General features: G+C 57.5%; 11 protein-coding genes across 11 annotated transcripts; 7 read left to right on the plus strand and 4 right to left on the minus strand.

The window, feature by feature from the left end:
• Positions 1-306: 306 nt before the first annotated feature.
• On the plus strand, positions 307-2,661 carry EHS24_003329 (uncharacterized protein; the record flags this gene model as incomplete). The annotated part of the gene is made up of 3 exons (XM_028619020.1): positions 307-500; positions 546-2,124; positions 2,176-2,661. The coding sequence occupies 3 exons, from the start codon at positions 307-309 to the stop codon at positions 2,659-2,661; spliced, it is 2,259 nt and encodes a 752-aa protein (XP_028472516.1).
• A 444-nt stretch (positions 2,662-3,105) lies between these two features.
• Positions 3,106-3,787, minus strand: RPS13 (ribosomal 40S subunit protein S13; the record flags this gene model as incomplete). Its single annotated transcript, XM_028619021.1, has 3 exons — positions 3,106-3,326; positions 3,435-3,652; positions 3,771-3,787. 3 exons carry the CDS (start codon positions 3,785-3,787, stop codon positions 3,106-3,108), a joined length of 456 nt encoding a protein of 151 aa, XP_028472517.1.
• An 876-nt stretch (positions 3,788-4,663) lies between these two features.
• RPS6 (40S ribosomal protein S6) lies at positions 4,664-7,495 on the minus strand (the record flags this gene model as incomplete). The annotated part of the gene is made up of 6 exons (XM_028619022.1): positions 4,664-5,303; positions 5,463-5,520; positions 5,680-5,820; positions 7,218-7,258; positions 7,325-7,409; positions 7,459-7,495. The coding sequence occupies 6 exons, from the start codon at positions 7,493-7,495 to the stop codon at positions 4,664-4,666; spliced, it is 1,002 nt and encodes a 333-aa protein (XP_028472518.1).
• An 863-nt stretch (positions 7,496-8,358) lies between these two features.
• Positions 8,359-11,760, minus strand: EHS24_003332 (uncharacterized protein; the record flags this gene model as incomplete). Its single annotated transcript, XM_028619023.1, has 3 exons — positions 8,359-10,727; positions 10,958-11,452; positions 11,538-11,760. The coding sequence occupies 3 exons, from the start codon at positions 11,758-11,760 to the stop codon at positions 8,359-8,361; spliced, it is 3,087 nt and encodes a 1,028-aa protein (XP_028472519.1).
• A 377-nt stretch (positions 11,761-12,137) lies between these two features.
• On the plus strand, positions 12,138-12,548 carry EHS24_003333 (uncharacterized protein; the record flags this gene model as incomplete). The annotated part of the gene is made up of 2 exons (XM_028619024.1): positions 12,138-12,237; positions 12,286-12,548. The coding sequence occupies 2 exons, from the start codon at positions 12,138-12,140 to the stop codon at positions 12,546-12,548; spliced, it is 363 nt and encodes a 120-aa protein (XP_028472520.1).
• Positions 12,549-15,903: 3,355 nt separating this feature from the next.
• EHS24_003334 (uncharacterized protein) lies at positions 15,904-16,683 on the plus strand (the record flags this gene model as incomplete). Its single annotated transcript, XM_028619025.1, has 3 exons — positions 15,904-15,937; positions 15,998-16,540; positions 16,592-16,683. 3 exons carry the CDS (start codon positions 15,904-15,906, stop codon positions 16,681-16,683), a joined length of 669 nt encoding a protein of 222 aa, XP_028472521.1.
• A 1,724-nt stretch (positions 16,684-18,407) lies between these two features.
• EHS24_003335 (uncharacterized protein) lies at positions 18,408-18,722 on the plus strand (the record flags this gene model as incomplete). The annotated part of the gene is made up of 1 exon (XM_028619026.1): positions 18,408-18,722. The coding sequence occupies one exon, from the start codon at positions 18,408-18,410 to the stop codon at positions 18,720-18,722; it is 315 nt and encodes a 104-aa protein (XP_028472522.1).
• A 719-nt stretch (positions 18,723-19,441) lies between these two features.
• On the plus strand, positions 19,442-20,655 carry EHS24_003336 (uncharacterized protein; the record flags this gene model as incomplete). The annotated part of the gene is made up of 4 exons (XM_028619027.1): positions 19,442-19,581; positions 19,965-20,194; positions 20,241-20,316; positions 20,373-20,655. The coding sequence occupies 4 exons, from the start codon at positions 19,442-19,444 to the stop codon at positions 20,653-20,655; spliced, it is 729 nt and encodes a 242-aa protein (XP_028472523.1).
• Positions 20,656-21,200: 545 nt separating this feature from the next.
• On the plus strand, positions 21,201-21,995 carry EHS24_003337 (uncharacterized protein; the record flags this gene model as incomplete). The annotated part of the gene is made up of 1 exon (XM_028619028.1): positions 21,201-21,995. The coding sequence occupies one exon, from the start codon at positions 21,201-21,203 to the stop codon at positions 21,993-21,995; it is 795 nt and encodes a 264-aa protein (XP_028472524.1).
• Positions 21,996-22,180: 185 nt separating this feature from the next.
• On the plus strand, positions 22,181-22,979 carry EHS24_003338 (uncharacterized protein; the record flags this gene model as incomplete). The annotated part of the gene is made up of 4 exons (XM_028619029.1): positions 22,181-22,226; positions 22,270-22,314; positions 22,361-22,910; positions 22,946-22,979. The coding sequence occupies 4 exons, from the start codon at positions 22,181-22,183 to the stop codon at positions 22,977-22,979; spliced, it is 675 nt and encodes a 224-aa protein (XP_028472525.1).
• Positions 22,980-23,900: 921 nt separating this feature from the next.
• EHS24_003339 (uncharacterized protein) lies at positions 23,901-25,742 on the minus strand (the record flags this gene model as incomplete). Its single annotated transcript, XM_028619030.1, has 4 exons — positions 23,901-25,028; positions 25,081-25,142; positions 25,198-25,548; positions 25,598-25,742. 4 exons carry the CDS (start codon positions 25,740-25,742, stop codon positions 23,901-23,903), a joined length of 1,686 nt encoding a protein of 561 aa, XP_028472526.1.
• Positions 25,743-27,820: the final 2,078 nt, after the last annotated feature.

Raw genomic sequence — 27,820 nt, forward strand, 5'->3', positions numbered from 1 at the left:
TGCTGCGCAAAGAAACATGGACGTGGCGACAACGCGGCTTGGAGCTGCGCCTGACTGTGTGGGGACCCCGGGCGCCTTCAGTGTTTGAAAGCGTTCGTGCGACGTCGAGGAAGCGGGAAGGACCAGCGGGCGGCGCGTTTAGCATATCTTTATTCCTCGTCCCGCGTCCCGGCCTCGACATCCCCTCTTTCTTCTCCATTCCCCATCCCCCCATCCCATCCATTCTCACCGCAAGGTCGCCTAATCGAGCAAGCACTCTTCGTCGCGCAGCCATACCCCCAAACGCATCTCGCTGCCCCCACGACCATGTCCGCACCCACCACTGCGGCGGCCGACGCGGCAAAGCAGCACGAACGCGACTTTGAGAGCGAGATTGGCGACGTCGACGAGCTCGAGGTCAAGGAGGAGGCTGTCCACTTTTGTCTGCTCGCCGAGTTTGACATTGACGCGGGCGCGACCCTCGCACACCAGTATCCCTACCCGACTGGTACTGATGAACAGTGAGCTTCAGCTGAGTCTTGGGTCCAAAGCTAACATTTCCTCAGCAAGCTTGCAGAGCTCATGTTGCCTGACGGAGCGCACCTGCGCGGCGAAGACTGGACTATTTTCTACCTTGGACAGACGGCGTCGAGCTCAGTCTCGCCCATGCTTCAACACGAGTCCAACACGGTCGACAAGGCGCGTCTGATCTCCAACCGGGCGTCCATGTTCCCTCCCAACGAGCGTCCTCGGCGTGGAGCTCCCGGGGGCGGTCTGCTTTACGTCCTCAACTGTGTACGCATGAAGGAAGACAAGAGCATGCGTCGTGGTGCAATGGTCAAGGCCATGGCCATCGCGACTCCCAACCCATACATTGGCATCTACAAGCCGCTTCTTTTGCTCGCGTTGGAAGAGTACTTTAACAACCCGTCACATGAGATTCTGGCGCGTCTTTACGACTCGGCCAACGCAATCTCTACAGCCGGTATGCCTGTTCTCACGCGCGAGGAGCGTATCCTTCTCCGCCAGTCGGACCGCAAGGACCTCCTCGAGTACCGTTACCGCACCCAGGACGGCGACGACGCCAGCCAAGCCCACGAGTCGAGCATCGGCCACGAAAGCCGCGACCGCACTGCCAGTGTCAGCAGCGGTCGCCCAACAATGGCCCGCAAGGACTCGTCTTCGAGCTCGCAGATCCAGCTGCCGCCCCCTCGTCGCGGTGTTCCTCGCGACACGCACTTTTTCGAAACGGAGGCCAAGTTCCGCAAGATTACGGTGCCCATCCGCATCCCCATGACCGTGTTCGAGGAGGATGTTGGCGACTATAGCATCATCGAGCTTGTCCAGACCTTTTCACAAAACGTCCAGCCATTCACGGGCCCGTTCCACCCTTACCTGCATACCAACGGCGCGTACACCCACCCAGTCATTCTCATTTTCAACGCCATCCTCGCCCACAAGCGTGTCATGTTCCTTGGCCACGGATTGCCGGCAAACTCGGTGGCTAGGATGGTCCTTGCCGCATGTGCCATGACGTCGGGCTGTGGCCAGGTCCTCCGTGGCCACACCGAAAGTGCGTTCCCGTACGCCAACCTGGCGTCTCTGGACGTGCTCGAAGAGTTTTCCGGATTTGTCGCGGGCGTCTGCAACCCTCGTTTCGAAGAGCTCCCTACCACCTGGGACGTTCTCTGCAACCTCGAGACGGGTAAAGTCACTGTCTCCAAGGAGCTCAAATCGGGCACTGCCAGCCGCGGAGACAGCGGCAGCGAATCGAGCGTCCCCATCGCCCGTGGCGACGAGGACCCGTTGGCGTCTGGCAAGGCTCAGGCTGTCCGCGGCACCGACTGTATCGACAACATGTTCATCGAGGAGATTCTCTCGGCCTCGACTCAGCACTATGGCGAGTCGCACATTCGCGTTCGCTGGACCGATTACATTTCGCGTTTCGTCCGTCTCGCCGCATACCAAGAGTTTATGCACTTGGGGTCGACAAAGATCGGGTACCCGTACACAATGTTCCGCGATGGCCACCTCGGTTCTGGTGTCGTGTTCATCGACGACTCGCTCCGCCAGCGTGAAATGTGGGGCAACGTTCACCGTATCGACGCGTGGCGCAAGACCAAGAGCTACAGGCTAGTGCAGAAGGTTGGTACACAGCTGGGTATGGCATAGTCATAAAGCTGACAACCATCTTAGGACTGGGAGCGCGAGCAAAAGCACGCCCCCATCCGCGGCTTTGATGCACTCCACAACATCAAGCGCCTGCGTATGACTCGCACCATGTCCACCAAGGAGGCTGAGCTGCTGTTCGCCACCTTGGTCCGCCAGGTGCAGACGTACGACCAGGTCGTCGAGCTCCTCGCCTACCTCCCCATTCACTTTGGCGGCCTGATCCCCATTGCCAACGGCCTCTTCCACCCCCTCCCCAAGGTCCGCAACGACGCCCTGGACCTCATGTGCACCATCATGTCGTACTCTGTCGGCCGCCACGCGCTGCAGGGCCTCAACTATCTGCACCGCAAGACGTTTATCGAGCTGCTCGAGCGTCGCGAGGCTGGGCGGGCCCTTTCCAAGCGTCTGAACGATTCAGAGGTGCGCGCGGGCCTTGGTGCTGACGAGACGGAGACGCCCGCGACGGTTAAAGGTGGGGAGCTGGCTGCGCAGCAGGCTCTCAAGGCGTAGAGTGGTACTATAATAGCGACGAATACGTCGTGGATTGTTGTATGGTACTGGAACTATTATATCTTGGATGCAGCGGATGCTGGACACAGGCGTATGTCACGCCAGTGGCCGCACTAGCCGCAGATGCTCGGTGGTAGCAGGCACCAACTTTGCATCCCTTCTCTCAACCCAACTGCAACTGCTCCTGCATCGTTTTTTTAATCTACTTCCCAACACCAAACAATGCATCGTAATTACAATGATCAGTACCGGCGGCTGCCCAACACAGCACGCTGTGAGTAGTCAGTCGCCCCAAGGGGGGTGTGCGTACCGTAAGTCTGTGTGCAAAAGCCACTAGGGCCGCACGTACGCGAGGACCAGCAAGAAGCCAGCGTGATGAATGAATCCATCCCTGCGTATAGACATTACAGCCGACACTAAACATCTTGCTTAAAAGCAAGATGTTTAGGCGACAAGGGTCGAGGCAGTGGCGGCCTCGTACTTGAAGGTAGGAGGGAGCTGCTGCTTCTTGATGTAGTAGCGGGCAAGGCGGTGGATACGCGACTCGACGAGAATCATGCGGAACTTGGCGTCCTTGTCGGCGCGGTTGCGCTCGAGGTGCTTGCGGACCGAGACGGCCTTCTTGACGAGGTGGTAGAGGTCCTCGGGGATCGAGGGGGCGAGGCCTAAAAGGTCAGCAAAGGGGTTTGGAGGGGGGTCAAGACGGGACAACAAAAACTGCCGCGCAAGCGCATCCAGCTACTCTTGTTTCTCGCCTCGCCTGCACTGCTCACCGTTGGTCTTAAGGATACGGAGAACCTTGTTGCCGGTGACCGACTTGACCTGGGGGATGCCGTGCGAGTCACGGAGGATCACGCCGATCTGCGAGGGCGAGAGACCACGACGGGCAAGCTTGAAGATCTGGTCGGCGACCTCCTCAGCGGTGGCCTTGGACCACGAAGGCTGCGAACGACGATAGGGGAGAGCCGAAGCGCTCATACCCTTGCCCTTGCTGGAGACAGTCAGCTACCTCGTCCTCGTTCTCGTCCCCATTGAAAAGGTTTTGAGACAGTCGGTTCTCCAAAGCGCGCGGACGCCGCTTTCGAGTAGACGGCCGTGAGGATGCTCACGAGTGCATGCGACCCATCTTGATAAATTTGGGGTTTTTGGGGGGTGGTGGTGGTCGAGTTGAAGGATGAAGAAGTCCTGTCGAATGGTGTTGAAAGAGTGAAAAACGGCGCACGCGCGCACCCACCGCACACGCTGGGTGCACGGGGTGTGATTCCAGTTTGCCTCGTTTGTCGGCACTTGCGGCGATATCTCCAGGCGGTCAGGATTCCCACGGTCGTCACAACATGCCGTCTACGTGACGTTCATGACCTTCCTAGTTGTTATGCATGGCACATTGGCGGCCCAGACATGCATCGATGCATACGTTGGAGCTGCAAGTCACTGCATTCCCCCCCGGTATCTGGCTCTGTGGGTGTCTGCCACGCCGATCATCCTTTGGCTGCCACAGCGTGTTGTGGCACCAGCTTGATTCGTCGGTTGGCAGCCCAGTTGACAGCCCAGTTACAACAAGAGGCCAATCCCAACCTGCCACATCTACTAGTACTGTACATCCACACCAAAATGCCAGACCCGTGTCCTCTACGCTATGCGGTCGTTGATGTTGCCAGAGTCGACGACGACGGCGAGCATCTGGGCAAGCCGTTGTCGCCACCCAACTTGCACACAGATTCGACAGGGTCTCGGACGGGATCAAACTTCAGAATTTACGCCAAACTCTTGCACGCGATCGCACGCGGACCACCAGCCAAGCCGTACCGAGAATTGCAGGTCAGTCCGGAGAACGCGCAGTCACAGCACCCGGGCCCGGTGCACGCGCTCTCCCTACGCACAGCGCTCGTGACCCCAATAGGCATATACAGCCAATGTCATTGCATGCTATACATTGGCGGATGAGAGGGAAAGAGACACCAGAAGCACAACATCCCACTCGCCCTCGAGAAGAGCAAGTCGCTTAAGCCGACTTGGCCTTCTTGGCGGCGCGGACGGCGGCGGCGGTGGCCTTGCGCTCGGCCTGGTACTTGGCGACGGCGACGTCGTACTCGGCCTTGACCTCCTTCTGGGCCTCCGAACGACGCTTCTTGAGCGACTGGAGGTGGCGCTTGCGCTGGAGGCGCTGGGGGGTGACAAGGCGCTGGATCTTGGGGGCCTTGGTGTACTTCTTGCCGGCCTTGGTCTCGACCTCACGACGAACAACGTAGGCACGGACGTCGTCCTCCTTCGAGAGGTTGAAGAAGCGGCGGATCTTGGTGGCGCGCTTGGGGGCAAGGCGCTTGGGGAGGACAGTGTCGGTAAGGCCGGCAATGTCGTTCTCGCCCTGCTTGACGATAACGGCCGAGAGGACCTGGATGTCCGAGCCGACGATGCAGCCACGGACCGACTTGCGCTTGCGCTCACCCGAGCGGCGGGCGCGGTAGCACGAGTGGCCGTCCGAGAGGAGGAGGCGGGTACGCTGGTTAAGGAGGACACCCTGCTTCATAGGGAAACCCTGCTTGTCGTTACCGCCGGTGATGCGGAGGACGTAGCCCTTCCACTCGTCACCGAGCGAGTCGACGGCGACCTCCTGGGCCATGCGCTTCTCGTAGAAGACGCGGCTAAGGACAGGTCAGCACATGACACTTCCGAGTCACACAAAAGTTGGCGCCCCAAGAATTCTCGCACAAGACAAGGCCAACCGCGCAGGTTTCACGGTCCCAACTTGCTGGCGGGCCTGGCTTGTTCGAGATATCCTGTGGGTACAATGAAGCACTCACACGCGACGCTCGTCCTCGAAGTCGAAGAGCTTCTGGGCACCAGTGGCCGGGTTGGCGACTGAAATCGTCAGCACTTGACACGACACAAAGTTCCGCCGAACACAAGGACACCGCTGTCCCGTCCAAGATCGAACCAGCCGTTCCGTTCTCGCTGCCGCCGCTTTGTCTGTCGAACCACCGCAGACGGGCACTCCATCGCAATGGACGCCGCGCTCACTCCTCTCTTCCAGGACGACATTCTCCTCCCGACGAATGTCCTGCGCCCCTTCCAGATCTGCGGTGGTTCCAACGTTTTTGCGGCGGCATTCCTCGACGGATCGGTGTCGTTTTTGGTCGAGCGGTGTCCGCTGTTGAGCGGCTATCACGAACCGTTGAGCTTCATCTTGAGGTGATGATTTTAGAAGTTGAGGGGTGCGTGAAAGTCGTCGAGGAGTGGTCCGGAAGGCAGCGAGGGCGCGGAGTGGCAGGGTGTGCCGTAGGTGTCTTTTCGACTGAGAGTGACTCGAAACGCCGCTTTGGTTCCGTTGTGGCACTTGCCATCAGGACTTTTGTTGTCACTTCTGTGATGCTGTCTCGTCGCGACGATCATCTCAACCTTCCTCTTCCTATGCAACACAGGAGCGAGTCATCGTGCGCATACGGCCTACTGCACAATTGTCATGATTTATGGACACTTGACCGACAGACGTACAGCTGGTGGATCGAGAGATACCAAACCGCCGAAGCAATTATTCCCGGGGGTGTTGAAACGGTGGTTGTAATGCATTAGGAGCTGTTCCTAATCTACTCAATTGAAAACACGGACATCCCGGTGTCACAGTTCGTGCCTGGCTGGCACTCCAGGTTCAGACTATGTGACGAAGTTGGCAGGGTCACCGTCAAGCCGGTATTCATCTGCGCTACTCGTTCGAAGGCAAGTAGGTAGTGAAGTGGTTTTCTGAAAGCTCTGAGAAGAGGCTGTTCCGGTGTGTACATACAAGTTACGACGACGAGGCCGTTCTCGCAAGCCATCGGGAGCCCACGCAACGACCCGTGATTGCCGAGAGAGGTTCCCGGAGGTTCCCTCCTTGCTCGCTCACTTGACATTGTTCTGCAGCTCTTTTAATCAGGAGGCCGCCCTGCATGCCTACACTACGCTACCCCGCATGCTCGTTTTTGGATTCACTCAATCTCGGAAAGGCAGAGGATGCCGTGGGCCGTGTGTACTTTCCTGAAAGTCAGGGTGCATGCGATCCGACAGCTCACTTCACTGTCCGCGGGGATGACACTAGCCCAGTTGCAACGCCACCAGACTGAGGGTGGACAATGAAAGTGATCTTGCCATCTGTATGTCGACGAGAATCCATGGGCATCAGGAATGATTTCGAGCTTGACCCACCACAACAGGTGCCGACACAGTCGCCGCCTGCGTCTTCGCGCCATGGAGGCATGGACAACAATTGTCACAGTCGGGACATTACCTTAGGCCATATCATTAGGGATCAATATAGTAAATCTGTATAGATTCCGTCTGAACCTCTATAGGTTCCATCCGAACCATCCTGGGTTCGGACCGCACCATGATACAGAGCTAGGGAACCATATATATACACACTGTAACACCTATCTAGTTCTCTAGCAAATGTATCATCTCCAGTCTACCTTATACGTTCTCTCAAGCATATCTGCATCCACAGGAGCTACATTGCTACTACTGCTCTCCTGCCTACCACCTAGTCGACTAGTATCGTGTCCGTGACAACAATCGACACGCACCAAGGGTAACCACGCATTCTTCAGACATTAGCAAGTGGATCCTGGTTCCATAGTAGTAGCTCACCTTGAGCATTGTTGACCGCAAGGCCCAAAGAGTAGTAGCTCACCTTGAGCATTGTTGACCGCAAGGCCCAAAGAGCCAGACAAGGCCGTCCATTCCAATCTTGCTCAACTCGTGCGACACAGTGCGGACTGTTGGTTCGCTTCAGCCTCACTGTTCATGTCATTGTCGTCAACCTACCGTTGGAGTCGATGTGGTGGATGATGGTGACACTCATTTCTTGTATGCTTTGATGGAGGTGTGAAAGTGTAGTGAAAGATCGAGTTGGCGCGCCCAAGCGTCTAGCTGCGTTTTTGGCATTTTGGCAGCCCCGGTGCACGGTGGCCAGTGGCATCTTTCTGTAATTTCTGTGCTCTGGAAATAGGTGCGCGAGCGTGACATGCCGTGAGACTTGAGCGTGCTCGTAAGCTCACATGTTAGTGGCAAGACCCTCCACCCCACGGCCAACCTCCCCTCAATTATTTCAATTGGTGCGCATTTTCTCGATTTATATATTTTAGCAGCTAACGCAGCTTCACCATTCCGTTCTTGTTTGCGCTGGATAATTTCTTGTTTGCGCTGGAGAATTCTCTTTAAATATCTCGAGCGAAATCTTTCTTGCTTGCTTGCTTGTGTGGATGCCGTCCCAGTAGGCTTGCGCCCCCTTAGCCACAGGAGGCCAAAGTCGAAACTCCGAGCTCGTTCACGACGATCTTTCCCCACCGTTTTTTCACGATAACCAGTGCTGTGCACACTGCAAGATGTCACTTTGACATATCACCCTCAAAACGCAAAGCAGCCAAAAAAAAAAAAAAAAGACCAACATCACTTCCAAGTACACCCAGGCCGAGCTTGTGCAATACTCCCGCGAGTCGTTTATCGGCACCAACCGCGACATGGACACTGCCATTCAGCTTTACCGTGTCCGCAAGGGAAACTACACTGGATCCAAGCACGAAATGCAGTCTCTCGTGTACAACGAAGAACTTGAAGACTCCGTCTACTCTGACGACGACGACGACAACGACCCTATGCCATCAACATCCCCGGGTTCAAGGACATTGGTTCCGACTTATGCAGCAGATGTTCTGGTGCATCTAGCTATACCACAAGGAGAAGAAGGCCGGAAGACTCCAACGGGGCTCTGCGTGCATGAAGAACAGGCCGGTGTGCAGTGCACTCGGAGGCTATTTCTACCCTGAGCAAGCTATGTACATACCAAACGTCCCCGATGAGGTCGCGCAGCCGTTCGCGATACAGCTTCCTCTCCTCTTCCCACTCATCAAACTCGGCCAAGGTACAAGGCTCACGACGTGAGGCTGGACGAGACATGTGGCGCGGCAGGCTCGGCTGCCACGTGGTGTTGGCTGCGAGAGGCGCACCACGAGCGTCGACGACGGGGCAATTAATGGCGGCCAAGGTCTGCCTATGGGCTTGCCACTCCGCCTCCGTAGCGGGAACACGGATGTACGGGCCTTGAGGAGGCCGGTTCTCGTCGATGGTCTTGAGCTCCTGGTAGATCTTGTCAAGGTCTACGTGGCCATGAAGCTCCAGGAGCTCCAGCCTCCTCTCCTCGACCTCGCGGAGCTCTCGTGCGCGCTTTCGCCTCTCCTCCCGGTATCGTCGCTCCTGCTGCTCGCGGCCGAGACGCTCATCGTTGGCTCTGTGGTCGTGTTCCTCCTGGACGCCCGCCTCAAAGAACGCCATTCGCGCGTTCAGGCCCTCAATGAACAGTTTGCGGGCCCACTGCGCGGAAAACACGGCCTTCGGTGGCAGGTTGCCCCTCGTCATCTTGTTGAGATGGGGCGAGCGGACGTCCAGGATTCGACCACACCAGGGAGACGGACACCAACCATGTCGACGAGGCGTTCGCGCTCGAACGCGACGTACTGGTCGGGCGTATAGTACGCCATGCGCGTCCACAGCTCGTGGGCCACCCCCTTGGCGAGGCGGGGAGCAGGCCCGCGACCGCGCTCGAAGCAGACGAGCGAGTTCTTGAGGTAGGCGGCCTCGGTAGCCGGCCTCGGTAGCCGACGACATGGTGAAGGTCGCCGGGAGAACGAGGTCGCGAAGGTGGCCATTGGCCTGCCATTTGCCCAGCCTGTGCTGCACCATTGGTTGGATGGTGGAAAAAAAGTGAAGCAGGCCGGCGTACCTCCAGTCGGACGAGAGCCAGTTCGAGGTAATGGGTTCGGGCCGGATGTTGCAACGGGCCTCCTCGAACTGGCTCAACGTGTTTGGGGTTCGGGTGGTGAAACCCGAGGCAAAGGGGGTGCCGTGGGTAATGTGGGCCACCAGAGTCGGGGACAGTGGCGCACACGAGAAGTGGAAGGGGAGGCCGCTGAGGATGTCGCGGCCCCCGTGGCGCGTGTGGTGCAGGCACCAGGAGAAGACCACCGTCAGCACAGATATGCCCTCGTACTCGACGGGTGGCTTGCCGGCTTGGCGACGTTTTGCACCGCCGTCGCAGAGGTCGACGGCGCGGAAGAGGGCGCGCTGCGCGAGGACGAGCATCTCGGCCTCGGTGGCTTCCCACCAGACGGCTGGGAAGCGGGAGTCTGTGCACCTGGGAATGGCACAGTTCTCCCGAAGCTCGAGCTCGTCGATGACACCGATGAAGTCGGTGAGGTGCGACGCCTCGAGGTCGGCCACCCACAGAACACTCGGATAATGGGCGAGACGACCGGTGATACGGTTGTACTTGCCCAGAGTGTCTGCCACGGGGATAAGGCGGGCGCCCACGGTTGGGCGGTCTTGAGGCCAGCCGGTGACGGTGGCGGTCGACTCTTTACCAAACGCGCCCTCGAGCCTCTGTGCCAGATCCAATGTCTGGCGGGTGGCGAGGTGCGGTTTAGCGTACATGACGTTGACCGCATTCATCGACTTGAGGAGGTCGGCAATCTCGTCAAGCACTCGAGGGTCGGCACCTGCCTGGTGGGCCGAAACGCCAACCAGGTAGAGGTCAAAAAAAACCCCGAAGAGTCCTCGCTTGCCCTTGTTGTAGGCGAGGGGGACGACGCGGATGCCGTCGGCGGTGTGCGACAAGCAAATCTTGCCGCGCTCGGTGAGCCTGACGAGGGCCACCTGGTCGACCGACGCACGGTTCACGCTCAGGACCGCGCGCTTGTCGGCATACTCGGCCATCCGGTTCGAGCACTTGCCGCTGCCGCTGCTCGAAGGCGTAGACGACAGTGACGGACTCAAACCCAATGGAAGGATGTCTGCGCCGCGGAGCCATGGCGCAGCGTCGATGTCCCTCTGCGTGAGGGGGGTCGACAGGGGTTGTTGTTGCCGGCCGAGCTTGGCAGCAAGTTTTTCGAACTTGCGCACGTCTCGGTCTCGGATTGATGCCAGCCGCGTGCGCTGGATGTGGAGAATCGTCTCCGGCGTGGTCTTCGCCGAGTCGATGTGCTCCAGGCACGGGAGGCAGTAGGGGTCGCCCATCTTGTCACAAGGGACGAGACGCTCGTCTGTTCTGGTGTCAGTGGCCATTCACATACATGCGGCGCGCGTATTCCACGCTCCTGCAGCCATATCCTCATCTGTCCTCTCTCTGGGCACTGGAACGGTCACGAAGCGGGAGACACGAGAAGCGGTGAGAGCCACGTGTGCTATTTCCGGGCCACCGGGCCACACGCCAAGACGGCGCCTCCAAACGAGCCATTGTGCCGAAGCAATCGCCACATGGACGTTCACTCACCAAAGGCGACGTTGAAGAGGTCGTCGGTGACCTTGGTGGTTTGGCGGTGGCGCCAAGAGAGACAGTAGTGGATACCTGGGGATTTAGCACCAACGATGCATAAGAGATTGGGAGTAACGTGGAGGATGACACTGGGTTGATGCTGGTACTTACCGCCGCAATTCTTGCCGCACTCGCGGGTCTCAAGCACATCCATGTGCTTGAGGAACTTGCTGAGGCCGTCCACGCGACGAGCGCGTTCCTCTTGGTCATCCTCCGACTCTGCGATGTTTCCGTTGATGGGCGCATCGTGTGGATTCTCGTCCTCGTCGACAAGGGGAAGCGCCCCACCGAAGCCATGGTGATCGTCGTCTTCCACCTCGTCGACATCTTCCTTTTCTTGCTCGGTTTCTTTTTCTTGAGCCTTGGGGTTGAGATGAACGATCTCAAATCCCTGCAACTCAAAAACAAGAAACTCTTTGGGATTGGAAGAGGTCATCTCCCTGTCCGATGACACTGAGCGTTAGTCTCACACATCCAAGGAGTAAACAGATCTCCGTGCACCTGCGCAAAGAACAGGGAATCGCAGACTTGCACATACGTTTTGGGTGATATAGGGTACAGTGGGCAGCAGTGGCCAGTAGTGTTGAAGGAAGGAGGGGAATGGTGGTTGTGGATGGGAGCATATGAGGGATGATGTTGGAGGTGGGAGGAGTGGATGGAAGAGGGCGAGGCGGTGGATGGAACCGGTTAAGTACACCAGAGGCCGGGGCTGCATTACGAGGGGCGCACACCCGTTGCTGGGCTTCTTCGGCCTTTAACATGCAACGACGTGTGTCAGTGCAGCAGATCCAACAGAAGGGACTGCGACGAAAGAGGCCTTCTGGTTCACGGGCAGGGGCAAGCAGCGCCCCGTTGTCAGCCCGCCTGTGCGGTATTTTTGTTGCGACTGTCAGTCCAGCGGCCAGGGGTTCTCTTCCTCTTACAGCACAGCCTCACAGGAGGGATGTACGTTCCGCACACGCCCTACTGCCCAGTTGTCAGAGTTCATGTCTTGCGCCCCCTTTGCCACAGACAACTCGGTCGAAACTCTGCACTCGCTCGCGACGATCACAAACTTCACGAGCTCTGTTCAGCCTTTTGTCCCACGTCTTGCTCAAAGAAACATCCTATTTCTCACTCAATCCAAAACCACATCAAGATGAGCGAACCGCCCTTTGAAGTCACGGACCACAAGGCGCTCGACGACTCCGCCAACAAGGACGGCGAGCAGCCAAGAAGGCACACCACCCTCTGGCCATGTAGGCGTCACCATCACGTGACCCACTCTCATTATACGCAACCCCCAGTTAGTGACCTTGCCCCGCCCACCAACTCTTTGTGGCCAACGACATGGTCTGTGAGATTGAGACGACTCGCACAGGGTGCTACCAGCATCAGCATCAGCATCAGCAGGCCGTCCACTGCCACACCCGTGACGTCCCCTCCCACCTCCACTCTCACCTCTAGCATCCCGGAGAAGGTGGATCAGAAGGTCCGGATCTCGAGAAGGGTCACTCGGCTGCGACCAGAGTCGCAAAAACACTGGCCAGTGTTTATTACTTTCTATTAATGTTTGTTTGTTTGTATTACGGTTCACAGATCTACTTTGAACTCCGGCACTTATCGGTAATATACGTAGTTCGTGTTTCGATCTCCTGGTCTCGAACCCCGGCCGTTGTGGTAATATACGTAGTTCTTTAATCCCAGGGCACTTTAACGAATATGCTAGCGAGCGACTATATCTGAGAGGAGGATTTGAACCCAAAGTACCGCTCAGCCTCAAGTTAGTTGGCCCACTACGTAACTAAGATACCATCAAATAAACTACAACTGATTTAATGAGCCATTCGCAGTTTCACAGTATGAATTTGTTTATACTTAGACATGCATGGCTTAATCTTTGAGACAAGCATATGACTACTGGCAGGATCAACCAGGTAACTATCTCAAGCAGTAGAGGGCGAGCCATCGACTGGACTATCATCCGAAGACTCTAGCCTGATGTTTGTTACTGATTGTACATAGAGTTCCATCAAAGAGTGCCTTTAGCTCTCGCGCCTCTGTCGATGTTTTACATCTAATTCCTTGATTCCAATCTCACAAGTCCTAGGTTATATCAGTCGGACAGGAGTCCAACTTCAAAACCTAAGTGAAGGTCCCGATGTGCATTACCACGCCCTGAGTGTCACTTCATATGCAGCACCTGATCGGACAAGCCAAGTTGCTGTACATATATCGGTGTATGCGACTGCTTCTTCGCAACACGTAGCGGGGCTGTCTAAGTGACTGTTGAGTGGCGTGTGGAGGCCTGTTTTTAACCCCCAGCCCGACTGACCTCTGCAGTCGCCGGCACTGAACCTGGGGTTTGTGAGAGCCGTGTGGATCGAGCGTCCCAGCGTCGAGCGTCTGGAAGGTGGTGGCCGGCACGTAGCGTGAGGGATGCACCAGGCGGTTCACTGCGTCCACTTCACAGCTGTCTGCATTGCATGTAGGTCTCACTCACGTACGAACAATGGACCAGATATCCCGCTAGCACCGTTCCTACTCTTCATACGATGCTGTTACGATGCTGTACAGTGTCTTGAGACCCCTTGTACTGATGGTGATGTGGCATCGCTGCAACACCCGACATTGACCCCTGCCATCATTCGTCTTGACACTCAGTGATCCATCAGTGTGGCACAGCTGCGGCCTGCGGGGGTCCTTTGGTGGTGATGACATAAAGCCAGACATGTCTGGCTAGTCGAGCGATGTATGTATAACCCGCCCTCTGACAATCGCATCGGACTCCCAGCCCATCACCCCAGCGCGCATCTACGTCTACCATGTTTGGTATCCATGTCCCACGCCTCCGCCGCCACCGCATGTGCTACGGTGACTGGACGGGCCGTAACCGCAACCGTGAGTATGGGCTATGACAGTGATGGTGAGGCCAAGCCTGACTATTGCAGAACCACACATCCCACGTTGGGACGGCTGGAGTGGCGGTTACCTTTGCGTCTACTGCCGCGAACAAGTATAAACTTGGTGGATCGTTAGTACTCGGACTCGGACAAGCTGTATTATCTACCCAAAAATGTATCCCTTAGGCCCCATCATACCTTTCCTTAGTGTGCGGGAATTCATGAGATAGCTGATGCACTCACGAGCAGTGAAGCAGTGGTTTGTTAGGAGGGCCCCCATGTCGATGATGAGAATGTGTCTCTGCAGTAACCTGAAACGACTGGCCGAGTTAGTGACCGAAAATGGCGTTTAATTTCCCGGGTGATGAACCGTGTGTGAGTTGTCGAAAGAGGCAAAGAACGGCCAAGTCGTGCATGGACGGAGGCTTCCACTGCCAGTCCGGCCAGTGGGCCAGTGACCTCGACAGACTCAGCCGATACCCCGATGCAACGACAGCCGCGTGACGGTGATGCACACGAAAGTGCAAGTAGACCTCCGCGGACCCCTTGATCCACTGCTCTGCCCTTGCCATTGTACAGTCCCCTGACCAGGACCCACAGGACCCCCCAGACAGACATCCTGACCCATTGGCACTCAACGGCCGTATCTTGTAAGCTCACCCCATGTCGGGTTCTTCTCATCGTGCAACATTACACGAAGGATGACGCCCGGTGCGCGGTGCCTGCCTGGAACATGGAACGACCTCCTTCGGTCAACTTCTTGAAAGATATTCCGCTCAACTTTCAGATAGCTGAAGCAGGCACAGGACAGAGTCTAGGCCACGCCATGTCAGATGGAGAACGGCCCCAGCGGACTTGTTATATGGTCGGTGACTGGTGACGCACAGGCCTATCACCCCGCGGACCTGGACCCAATGTCTCACTTTCAGACATCGAACGGATGTAGCCACTGGCCGGCCAGGAACGTCCAGAGGGGTCAAATATTGGTTCACCACCGAACGCGTGTGGAATGTTATTGTTCAAGAGCGTAAAAGTCGGAACCCTTGGTGTACGAGTCGCAGGGGAGTGAAAGGTGACCTCCTTTGAAAGAGAAGCAGAACAGAGCCAAACATTCTTTCACACCGGCTGATGAAAGCCTGCAGCTTTCTTGGGGAGAAGCCAAGTAAGGCACACCCGAATGCCTTGCTCGACGCTTCGTACGAGGGGCTCTAGGAGTTCAGCACACTGTTCAGCATACTTGCTGTCCTCCTCTGCACAGCGCCATTGGTGCTTGCAACCCAAACAGACCCTCGCGGGTTGGCGTTGGTCGACGAGAGACATATATTAATGGTTGACTCGAACACCATCGCAAGTTCGCCCACCCTCCCTCCCTCCCTCCCTCCCCTCGCCAGGGACTCCTCTTCCCGCCGTCTCCTCCTCTCCCCTCCTTCCTAATAGCCCGTACAATGGGTGATTTCAAGATCAAGTTTATCAGTTGCCCCGGCCACCCCCTCTCTGGCCTTAACAAGGGCCGTAAGTTTGATTGAAATGATGGTCCCATCAAAATATGGTCTCAGTCAAGCCGCGCTTTCGCTGATCAACAAGGCCCTTGTTATAAATCCTATCTATCCAACGGCGCCGTGGTCTGCAGCTACTGCGGTCTACAGATGTAAACAGTCGGCTCAAACTGTCATCCATCAACATATACACCCACGTTGGGTTTCTTGTACTGTAGCATAGATGAATGTCTGTTTCGTGACTGCTTGACCGTGATGTGGCGATAGTACATACGGAACGGAGTTGGTCCGGAGGTAATCAGTCTGCCCTTTAGGAATGAATTCTACTGCCATCCTCTGTTACAAGGGCCTCTAGTTGGACGTCTGAGAGGTCTACACGCCCCCTCTGACACCTGCATAGCGCACAGGTGGACGCGTTCGGAAACAGCCGATGTCAAAAACTCTCGGGCCGGGGACCCAAGTGCGCATTGGTCCCTCGAATGCTCATGACATCCCTTTGTAGGGCTCCTAATCGCCTGGAGGAACCATGGGCTGTGTGGACGTGCAGGGCAATGGTGAAGGTCGGTGACAAGGAGCGCCAACCCCCGAGGAGAAGATTATTACGGGGATATTGGGGTTAGGGCAGCGAGCGGACGCTTGCGCAAAGGGGTTGCTGTGTGTATGGCAAGATGAAACCGACCGCTCTACCCCTCCCAACTCCACTCCAGTGTCGGATATGGGTTCTCTTCATGGGTGTCCCCCCGTGCACCGATCGCGACGGATAGGAGACTGGTGCAAACTGCAGAGCACGCGATGGCACAGGCTACAACCCACACAATGCCCTCTTGACCGCCACGGCACTATTGCTGCCAGCGAGGACACAACACGCACCCACACTCGAAACAGGCCCGCGGCCCTTGCGTGGCACACCGTGGCTGACGTCCACCGCAAGACGGCTGCGTCAGTTCTCAGCGTCAGAATCTATGTAAAGCACAAACTACGGAACCGAAGGCAGCAACTTTTCATCACCTTCATGTTTCGAGTTGAGAAGCCTTCGACCATGTCTCTCAACGCGTTCTCGCTCAATACATCTCTCGTCGCCATGCGGCCACGCACTCCAGAGGTTGAGGAAGACGACCGCTGGATCCTCTGCCTAGGTACCGTCGCAGGGGTTAACAAGGGTCGTACGTATGCGGAATAACTATTTGAGAAATGTGACTGCGGAATGGTTCCAGCTGACAGGTTCAGAACCGTGCAAACCGCCCGCAAGCGACACACATGGTCAGAACCGCTGTCACTTCTGCCACCTTCAGTGCTAGCGCTCTAGATATCGTGCCATACAGGGACCTAATGCATATGCGGTTGGGATTGTTGGCTATCTGGTAATTTTTCAACCGCGTTCTTGGGATCCGGCGCCGTCGAGGGTCGTGTGGCATGTCAACAACGCCACAGGAACTGGCCACGGGGGAAAATGCTGAAAAAACAAACAAAATAATAGGAGGCCCGTGCAGAAACCACCCCTCTCACCATTCCAACCCCCCTCCGCTTAGACAGACGACCGAGGGGTCCGGAGTCTGGGGGTACCCTCCGAGCAGAGCACCATGCTGGAGAAGCGCTTGCCTACATATGCACGTCGCCTCAGGCGCTCAAGTCTACTCATGTCACTGAGCTCGTCCAGCCATCCCCAGCAACCCCTCCCCAAGCCTGCCAGCATGATGCACTGTACCCACGCATGCCCACCGGAACCACCAGTGCCGCACTGCCCGCCAGAAAAGTACTTCAACCTCTGCAACGGCATGCCCTGGACAAGAGTGAACCGCGGAAGTGAGTCGGACAAGCTCGAGCAGGGCCTTGACACTGACATCGACCGCTGACGGAAGGAATAGAGCACTGCGTCCCACTCGCGTACCATGAAGGCCATTGGTTTTGTTGCTTCTGCAACAACCCGCTGTAACCCAGGACCTTGACAAGGGGCCACAAGACTCGATGCGAGGACGTGGGGCCCCTTCTGCCCTCATAGATGCCCTCCCTGACGGCCTGGCCCGTTCTCGGCCCTTCAAGCCTCGAGACGCATGCCGTCCACCCGTGGAAACACCCGCCGTTGAATAGCTATCTGCAACTCTACCGCGGGCCGCCCACTGTACCAAGGGAGGACCAGACTTTGCAACTCCCCGCTACACTGCAGGAGAGAGTGGATACTCGGATGCCTGCGAAAAGTTCCACCTGTGCATGGTCTTTTACGAACGGTGGTAACAGAGGTATCAGCGTGAGCGGTTGGGTGGCCACGAGTCTCACAGCCCTCCACCATCGCTTGGCGACTTGTTAGCATGCGTCTCCCGACTTGCCTGTCCGTCTCCAGCCTGTAGGAGAATTTGTAAACCGCATGCCACCTGCTTCGCTGCAAAGTTTCCGTCCGCAGCCATGAGAACAGCGCCGACGGCCTGAGTTGGCGCTCTTGGGATGTCCGTGCGCCGGACGTGTGCGCCGGCCTCGCACGCACGCACGGCACCACAACTGATCCAGCCTCGAAGGCTCCCTTCTGCTGTCTCCTTGTCATCCATCACGTACGCACGCACCATGACGATTTTCGACCGCCGACAGTGGTGGAAGTATCCCTGTCGAGGCGGCTATGGCCGGAACGAAGGCGGTAGGTTGCTGCTTGTGGGAAGCAATGAGAACCCGCGAGTGATGGATGGTGGGCAGTGAGCTGATGAGCAGGTACCTGCGACCCGATACTGAAAGGCGACAGGACGCTGGTGTGCTATTTCTGCGGTGTGTGGATACCTTGCGAGAACCCGCCGCAGGGATTCAAGCCCAAGAGTCTCTTGAGAGTACCAGTGGAGAGGATGGAGGCGGAAGAGGAGCGGTGATGAACGTGATGGCACTAGACCCCAAGGACACACACCCCTAGCCTCCTCGTGGTTTCCAAGGCTTGCTTTGACTCAGAGGGCTGCTGGGGTTGTTGACACCCGTCTGATGCCTTAAAAGCTGACCCGCTGCCTGGACTGTTTTCTTTTCTTCCTCACCCTCCTTCAACAACACTCAAGAACAATGGCCATCGAGATCAACCTCTCTCCCGGTGCTTCGATCACCCTCACCAACAAGGGTAGCACGATGTCCACCACCACCATCTACAAGTCGAGCCACACGTCCGCGCCGGCCATCAAGTCGAGCAGCTCGTCGTACTCATCGTACGCTCCCTCGTCGTCGTCGTCGTCGTCGTCGTCCTACTCCTCGTACGCCCCCTCAAGCTACTCGTCCAGGTCCTACGGCTCCAGCGGCTCTGGCTCGGTCCTCACCAAGTCGTCCTATGGCTCCAGCACCGACGGGTACTACTACCTCGGCAACGGCCAGTACCGCCGCTAGTAGGCTCTCAAAGTGTGCCACTGTGGATTTTCGAAATGAAAGATAAAACGGCGAGAAACACCCAAAAACAGAATGAGAATGTGACAAGAAAACCTAGAAACCGAGGCGTCAAAAACAGGGAATATGAGCAGCATGAGGAGACAGAGAGTAGATAGGTGCAAGAAATGCAAACAGTGGCACCTACACGCAGTAGCGTCAAACCCATGTGCTCTTGAACACTCCACTGACAGGCGCACATAAGGCCATATTGATGGCGGTGGCGAGCCGCAACGGGCAAGTGGTCAATATTTCCAGGCGGTGGGTCGAACAGCGGTTCAGCGGTGCGGTGAGCAACGTGATGGCTGTTAGCACCGGACTGTCGTCGACTCGAAAGAAGGGAACGAACGGATCACTTGCGCGCGCCAGGTGGCAACATCATTCGCAGGATGTCACGACCCAACACGGGCATGCAGGTGATGGCCGCTGATGGCCGCAACGAATTGATGGACGTTCAGAACCCAGTCCGCTGAGTACACGCGCATAGTGATCAGTGAAAGGTAACCGACAGCTCTGCTGATGGACCATCCACCTGTTTCGGTCTGGCACTATGAGGGAGTGAAGACGACACGACAGCATCTGGGCAGCTTAAAAGGACTGCTCACCAGCACTTTCTTTCCTTCACTCCACCTCCCTTCACTCCACCTCTCAAGTACCAACCAAAACTAAAAGCAACAGCCACCATGCCCTCCTGGAAGACGACGGTTACCACGACCACCACGACCACCAACCCGGAAGGCCACTCCGTCGAGGAGACCAAGACCAAGACCTACTCGTACCCGCACGACACGAGCGGCTCGTCCACCGACTCGCGCGGCTGGAAGTCGGTTGCCTGGGACCTCGACTACGACCGGCCCCTTCCCCCCAGGAGGAAGCGCTAAGCATCAAGTCGTAGCGTGCCATTGTCCATAGTCGGAAGAATGACGGAAAGAAAGGAATCTATGCAACAGTGGCACCGTTACAGAACCATGAGCACACCTGCATCACACTGACCTCCATACGTGACACCGGGCTGTGCATTGTCGCCATGCACGCTGCCAGCAGCCGCCTCGTCGCCAGCAGGTACATGGTGAGTGATGGCCACGGGGCCTGATCGATCAACGATCAACGAGGAGCGCCACCTGCACGTTTTGATGGCGCTTTACTGACCCTGTGGGGTGGTGCGAGGGAGCCTCGTTTAGATGCACGCCGTGTGCTGCGACTCAGCGAGCTTGCCGAGCATGCTACGCTGTGGACGCCACCTCTGTGGCTTCCGAACGTGCCCACTGTCCCACTCCACGCTCCACTTGAGAGTCTGCGCAGCGTCGCTGCCGCAGTGCCGGTGCATGCCTTTCTCTCAACCACTCCAACCGTCATGAATCCTTACTATCCTTTCTACTACGGCCCCAGCATGAACCCCTACGCGTACAACCCTTATGCCTACGCGGCCACCAACCGTGGGCTCTCTATCCGTTCTTGACCTGAGGCCTGACCACCCCCCAGCCTATGCGCCGTACGCCAACGAGATGCAGTACATGCAGGCTCTGCAGATGGCCCACCTGCAGGCCCAAGTCAACCCGTAAGTGGAGACGTGGATGACTCAACTGCAAAGTCGAACGCCACCCCTGAACGAAGCCTCCCAAGTGCCTGGTTCTATGGTGGTTACACCCCACCGCAGCAGCCCGACCACCGCACACTCTATGCCGACCTCAAGAAACACTACGAGGACAAGAAGAAGAAGGCCGACGACGAGGAGAAGAGCAAGAAGGAGGCCAAAAAGGCCAAAGACGCAGCAGACAAGGCCGTCAAGGACGCGGGGCCCAGCAAGAACTTTGGCTTTTCACCAGAGACTGCGGCGCTCGTGACGTACATCTTCGACGGCGGCCCGCCTGCAGGGCAGTGGGCCAAGAAGAAGTAATGGGGCTGGAGCGAGGTCGAGTGTATAGCGTATGGAAGAGGGGGGGTCTATTGTCTCATAATCGCAAATCCATGTATCAGCACAGTAAAAGAGTGTGGACGGGGATTTGCCACCCAGCGCTAGCCGTGCAGTCCGAAGCAGATCATTTCGGCAGCGTGCTGCCAGAGAAGCGCCAGGCCACCTGATGGCCTCGTTGCACACACACACACACATACATGCACACATGCATCACGCACTCTGATCCAAGAAGCTTAGACATGCGGCCTTGGGGTCGTATTGCGTGTGTATTGTCCCCAAACTGACGCTTGCTCCATGGAAGTGATCATCATCCGTGGGGGTGATGGTGTCGCACCTCCTTCCCTCGCCTTCCTCGAGCACTCATCCCCTTCACACCACTTATACCACTCACAATCAACACCGCTCCTCAACACCTACCTACCTCTCCACACGAACACATATCCTCTGCCAACACAGACATGGGATACAAGCCGTACTGCATGCAGACGAGGAGTGCGTAGCAAAGCTCGGCTCCCAGCCACACCCTAATGGACCAGAGACGTGCCGCATTCCGGGCGCAAAAGGCCCCCTGCATCGACTGCGGCAGGCCCTGCCTCGTCGAACACGAGATTTGGACCCCCGGCGACGACGACGAACCTGCCCAGTACACGGGCCACTTCCCTAGCCCCCAGCCGCCCGTGTTTGGCGGTGGCGGGGGTATGGGAATGGGTGGAATGGCCGGTGGAATCGGCAGTCACATCCAGGCGAGGCTCGCTGCTGGTCTCGGCGGATTCGGTGGCATGGCCGGCATGCCTCCTTTGCCGTTTGGTATGGGCGGTGCTGGTGCCTCTCCTTATGGCATGTCTCCTTACGCCGCGTCTCCGTTCGGCGCGTCTCCGTTCGGCGTCCAGAACCCGTACGCCAGCATGGGTGGCCAGGCGGCTATGAACCCTTACCAGCAAGGCCCGTTCCAGCAGATGGCCGCCAATCCCTACACCCAGATGGCAACCCTGCCCACCGCGACGGCCAACCCTTATGCGTCTATGCCCTCGACCACCGGCCACCCATACGACAACATTGGCGCCCTCCCTGGCGTCCCATGGAACCCCGATCCTATGGCGAGATACGAAGCGTTTGTCGCCTTCCAGAAGGAGAAAGACGCTAAGAAGGTGGCCGACGACGAGGACAGGAAGGCCGCCCGCAAGGCACCGCCTCTCGCCAACCTGCCCAACAAACCCTTCCACTGGGACGAGCTGGACGACAATTCGAGGCGCGAGTGGTATGACAAGCACGATTGGATCATGTATGGTGGACCCGTCACCACGCCGCGTGGTATGAGGTAGACGATAGCCTGTAGCAGTTTTCCGAAGCGATGAAACCGAGTAACCGACTGGTGGCGTTGGGTGCTGCGGCTGGATCCGAAGCACGGAGCGTGAGAAGGAATGCACAGCGCACGGTCTCACGCTCGGGGCGACAACCTCAAAAACATCCAAAGTGGACGGGACAGTGTTGACAGTGTCTCATCGCCATGGCGGAGGTGCTCACTTATGATGGCCGCGCCGTCGGGATGGCCTGTAAGTGACAGTCGACTTCAACTTGCACTCACCCCCCCATCAGTCTACTATCCAGGCGGCGGGACGATGCCGTGCCCTGTATCAGGCAGTGAGTCTCGGGGAGCAGCTAGCTCAGAAGCGCTGACTAACCTCAGCTGCGTGCTACCGCAACACGCCGGACGGGCGCTGCGCGTACTGTCGACTCCAGTCATTCGAGATGCACAAGGTGCCCCCACAGCACCAGCACCTCCAGCACCTCCTCCATCGGCCGTCTACCAGCGGACCCGTTGCATCTCGACAGCCTCCACTTGCACCCAAGGCTCCCAAACCTCCCAAAGCCGCCAAGGGTCCTGCTCCTCCCATCAGCCCATTCTACCCTCCCGGTGCCAGCTTACAGAAGGACCGTCCGAAGAATCCCGTTCAAACAGGCGTACTCAAGCGCCGCGGCCCGTTTGGCAAGAAGGTCGTCGTGCTACCGCAAGCGGCCGCGCCGCCCAACGACCCGCTCGACTGTGACGGTATCCGGGCCTGGCGCGCCGAGTCGGCCATGATGGCCCAGACGCGCGACAAGCGGCGGCTGGACGAGCAGATGTGGTACATCAACCACCTGCCGCCGCACCTGCGCGAGCAGATGCTGCAGGCGCTCCGGACGGAAAACCAGCCGCCGCCGATGGGCATCGTGCTGCCACCATCGCGAGAGGGCGTGTTTAGACGGCTTATACACAAACTGACAGGTTCAGAGAAACCTTCGCCCGTGCTTCTGCCATTGAATAACCCGTAGCCTTGTACTCTTGACCAGATGTAGCCTTTAGCAGTGTGCGTCGCAGACGGGGACCATCAGGGTGGAGGGGAGGGTGACGACGCGCCTGGTGGCGAGCTCGCTAAGCTCGCTACTGGAGCAGGTGGATTGGTCGACGGATCAGGCGCCTTGGAGTCGTGCATGGAGGTGTCAGAGGCATGTCAAAGCCGGCAAGTGGCATTGGTTACGCCGAGCGAGCTCGTCGAGGATGCCGGAGAGGGTCCGCCAGAACGTCACATTTCACGGTATTTTCCGACAATTTTGGCCACATTTACCGCGGCGAGGCTCCCAAAGTTCCACACACGCGCGGCCATACGATACATGAAGGACGCGACGAATGCTCTGTCAGTCAGCATGCAGGGTGCTACGGTACTGTATCTTGAGAATTCTGTGGGCAGTATCGTTAGCGCCACCCCTAGCTGCCTGTGAAATGAGCTTTCTCTCGTCGGAGCAACCGAAAGTTCACGAGGCGAGTGCGAGAGCCTCGATAAGACCACATTCTGACTCGGTGAACATGTAGACGCCCACAGCATACTTAAGAGGGCTAGGAGCCTTGTTCGGCTCTCCAAACACCCCATCCTAGCCTCTCCTAACCACCGCTGACACTTGAATTCACCATAATGTGCTGCCTCCCGTCTGGTAAGCGCTGTTAGGTTTACACCACTGACTCGAGGTTGCGTCCGGTCTCCGTTCTCCCCACACTGCCGATACTGCGGTCGCTACTTGGGCTAAGGGAGAGAAAGGTCTTAGGCGTACAGTAGTAGAGACAAAATGCACTCTGGTTGGCGTCGTCCTTGCGGCCGACGCTCGTGCTGCACGTCCTGTGGCAATCCACTCTGCATACACACACACGCACACATACATACAGTCGGTACTTTCCGTCCTCCCTGACCCACTCATGTGAAAAGCCAACTGAGAACCTTGCCCCACCACGTCTTTGGCGCCTCCTCCTCCGTATGGAGCATCTCGTCTGTGGGAATGTTGGAGAACATGTCCAGCTCCTCGGGCTTGAGGTGCTTGGGCCGTTTGACAATGTAGAATCCGGCAATGAGGAGGAGGAAGATGGGCACGGGGATGTATGCAATGACAAAGCTGGACGGGTCCCAGTTGCCCTTTGTGAAGACCTCCCACCCGTTGAAGAGGAGGATGATGGCCGACCACATGATGACCCAGTATGCGATCCACGGCTGGAGCGCGTTGTGGTAGTGCAGTGTCTTGCGGTCGATACCTTGTGCCGCGAGACCCTGCTTGAAGCGCAGGTACGTGACGCCGATCATGCCCCATACGACGTACCCGGACAGGGCCGTGAGGTTGGACAACCAGTTGAAGACGGTCGACGCCCCCTTCGAGAGGGACATGTATGCGAGGCCGTAGAAGAGGGTGACGAAGACGAGCGCCGGTAGCGGCAGACCGCGGTTCGTGGTCTTGGCAAAGAGCTTGGGACCGTAACCGCGCAGTGCCATGCCGTAGAGCATACGGCTGGCAGAGTACATGAGTGACGAGCCGGACGACATGGCCGAGAGGAGGACACAGGCGTTGACAAAGTGCGGCAGACCGTGGATCCCTGCACGGGTCATGGCGAGCACGAACGGCGACGACGCGGCCGTACCCTTGCTTTGGAGGAGCTTGGGGTCGTTGTATGGAACCACAAGGGAGACGAGGAAGATGAGGAGCACGTAGAAGATGAGGATACGCCAGAAGAGGCGCTTGACGGCCTTTTTGAGCGTCACGCGTGGGTTCTTGACCTCGGCAGCGGCGACAATCACCATCTCAATACCCATGTACGAGCCGGCCGCCTGGACGAGGTCGGTGAACCAGCCAAGGAACTTGCCGAGGTCGCCAGTGCCGTAGTATGGTGCGAAAGCGCCCGGGTTCTTCCAGTAGCGGAAACCAATACGGTCCTTGTTGGGAGCTCCGCCCAGGTCGATGACGAGCGCCGTGATGGACAAGATGACCACGAGCATGATTTTCATGAGCGCGAAAAAGAACTCGGATTCGCCAAACCAGCGGACTCCAAAGTAGTTCTGCGATGAGCACATGATCTTGCCGTGACAATATGTGGCGGACAACACTCACGACCGAGGCGCACAGCACAATTAGACCGGTAATGTAACCTGCCTGATGGGATGTGGGGAAGGCTAGTATACGGTCAGCGATGATATCCCTGGAACAGCTAGACCTTAAGTGACGCACCAGAGTCCCAGAAACTGCAGATGATGTTTGCGGCGATGATCTCACTGGGGATGGAGAGGCAGTATTGGATGCACACCTGCCAGCCAAGCGCAAACCCCACGGCCGGGTTGACCCAGCGCTCCGCATAGTGGATGTAACCTCCCGAGATGGGTGCGTAGATTGCCATCTCACCAAGACACATGAGGGTGCCGTACGCGATGGAGCCCGTGGTGATGAACGCCAGCAGCGCGCCGACGGGACCGCCGTGGGCGATGATACGGCCACTGTTGAGGAAGAGACCCGTGCCGATCGTGCCGGCCAGCGCGATCATCTGCATGTGGCGCTGCTCCATGTTTCGCTGGACGCCGTCATCTGTTTCTCGGTCAGAAGTCTGTCTCTGGCCTGGGGCCAAGCAACTCACAGAGTTGGGTGTGCACATCGACGAGCACATCCTTGACAGGGCGATGGCTTTCGTGCGAGACCTGAGCCTCAAGGACAGCCATGTCGTGCCCCTTGTCACCATAGTTGGTGGTGTAGTCTGCCTTTTCGGGCTCAATGCCGGACATGGTGGGCTGCGAAAGTGGAGTGAAGAGTGTCAGTGGCGGGGAAGGTTCGCTCGGTCCGTTGGGCACCTTTCTTTAAACCAGTCTAGTCGTGACTCGCCACGGCTAGTCACGAGATAAGCCCACCTTCAGTAGCGGCGCTTTCACCGGAGGGAACACCGAGAATGAAGCCTCCCCTCACCACATCACATTCCTACTGAACTGTTGACATCCGACGGGAGAGAGGTCATATGCCAAGAAGTTCTAAAAACAGTCGATGCCGAGGCTAATGCCCGGGCCGGGTATGCCGAACACGACGACGGCCGGTCACAACCGCCCTCCACAACCACCGCACTTGGATGGACATGTCGAGAGACTGCGGAGCGGTGTTGCGGCGTCCCTACCGCTCTCTTGCCCACTACGTTTGGCCACTTGGTTGGGCTGGTGGCCCTGTCGCCGGTGGTGGACCATCGACAGACCTACTTCCGAGATGCTACAGAGTATTTCCGAGTGTATCCATGGACCGGAAAAGCGGGGGAGGAGAAGCTCGCACCCTGGGAATTGCGGCCATTCCCGAGAGTGGACCTCGGCGAAATGGCCGATCGGTCGTTATGAGACGCGTAACGATCATCAGCGTGTCAATGTGAGGACCTGTGCCTCAACGCGTATGAATGAATGTATCAAGTTGAAACGGCTGAGTTGTGTGTATCGAGTAGTGTGCATGAGATTCTGTGCGAGAACGCCACTGCTGGGACTCATGAGAACCCACGCACAGGTGTGGGAAGCCGAGTGGCGTGAGTGGCAAAGCTCCGACTGGGGACTTCGCACAGGTCGAATTCCACTGATGGGACTCTGGCAGCGAGCTACAAAAGCTGACTCGGGGTGTGATGGTGATGCAGATTTGGTTGTTGGACATCATATCACAGCACCTAGATACACCACTCGAGACGATGCCGGTGCTTGAAGACGGCAACTGCAAAGGGGACAAGCTGGGCGAGAACCATGGACGTAAGTATGCTCCTACGCGCGGTGGCGAACGAGGCGCTGACCCTCAAAAGTGGAGTGCTGGGTGCCGAATGGCTGCCGCAGGTGCTGGTACTGCGGCTGGGGATGGCGTTCGCCCACTGACGCGCCGCCGGTGTCAGCTCCATTGCCCGAAGAGACCTCGGATTCGGGTGACATCGCAGCCGTGTAAGAAGGGGTGGAGCAGACGCGTTGTATGCAACCGATTGCATGGCTGCGCTGGCGTGGGAGTGGTTCTCCCGCAATCAGCATACGAATGGCTTCTCTCACCCACCACACGCTGATTGATGGAACGATATGCAGCCCCCCATCAGTTGCGCTTCTACACAGGTACACAGGACGGTTGTTCTCGTCTTGCACACTGCCTTGCTGATATTGGTGTCGCACACATCACCTTCACCTCCAACCCTCGCTGAGCGATGGCTCTGGGTCCGCAGCCCCGTGTCTTCTCAGCCAGCGACGGGAGCGGTTTGCTCATCGCCGGCGCTAGCTCAGACCAGAGGGGTTCTCAGCCCTACCCCATTCACTTTCTGCGTCGAGCCGAGGTCGAGGTCCCCTCAAACTATCACGGACGTCGGTGCGGCGGCGACGGAAACTTTGGGGGTAAGTCCGAGGAGGTGGGGGGAGGGGACAGGCGCCACCGGAGATGGCCGTGGCGCCAGTGGTCTAGTGAGACGACGAGCTGACCCGTCCCAAGTACAGTGCTGTCCTGTCACGGTCGGCAACGTCTGCAAGTGCCAGTACTGCGGGGTGGACCTGCTCGCGTTTGACCAGCGCATCGGCGGCTGGCGTGTCCTCCCATTCATCGTGTATGCGCACCCGCACGCGCAGCAGCACGGACAAGCTGTGCTTCCCGGGTGAAGGGCGTGGGACTGGAATGACAGGAACGAGAGTCTTCAAGAACTGGGAACTGGGAACCGTGTGCTTTAATACTAGATCGGGGGAGGCCTCTGGCCTCTGGACGGGGATTCACTACTCTTTGTGTCGCGACTGTGAACAGCAATCGACGTGCCACGGCTTCTATTAGTCCTAATACATTACGTCATTTATTAGCTTTTTACTCTAATACTCCGGCGATG

This window comes from Apiotrichum porosum, assembly GCF_003942205.1.
Source record: "Apiotrichum porosum strain DSM 27194 chromosome Unknown scaffold_16, whole genome shotgun sequence".
NCBI lineage: Eukaryota > Fungi > Basidiomycota > Tremellomycetes > Trichosporonales > Trichosporonaceae > Apiotrichum > Apiotrichum porosum.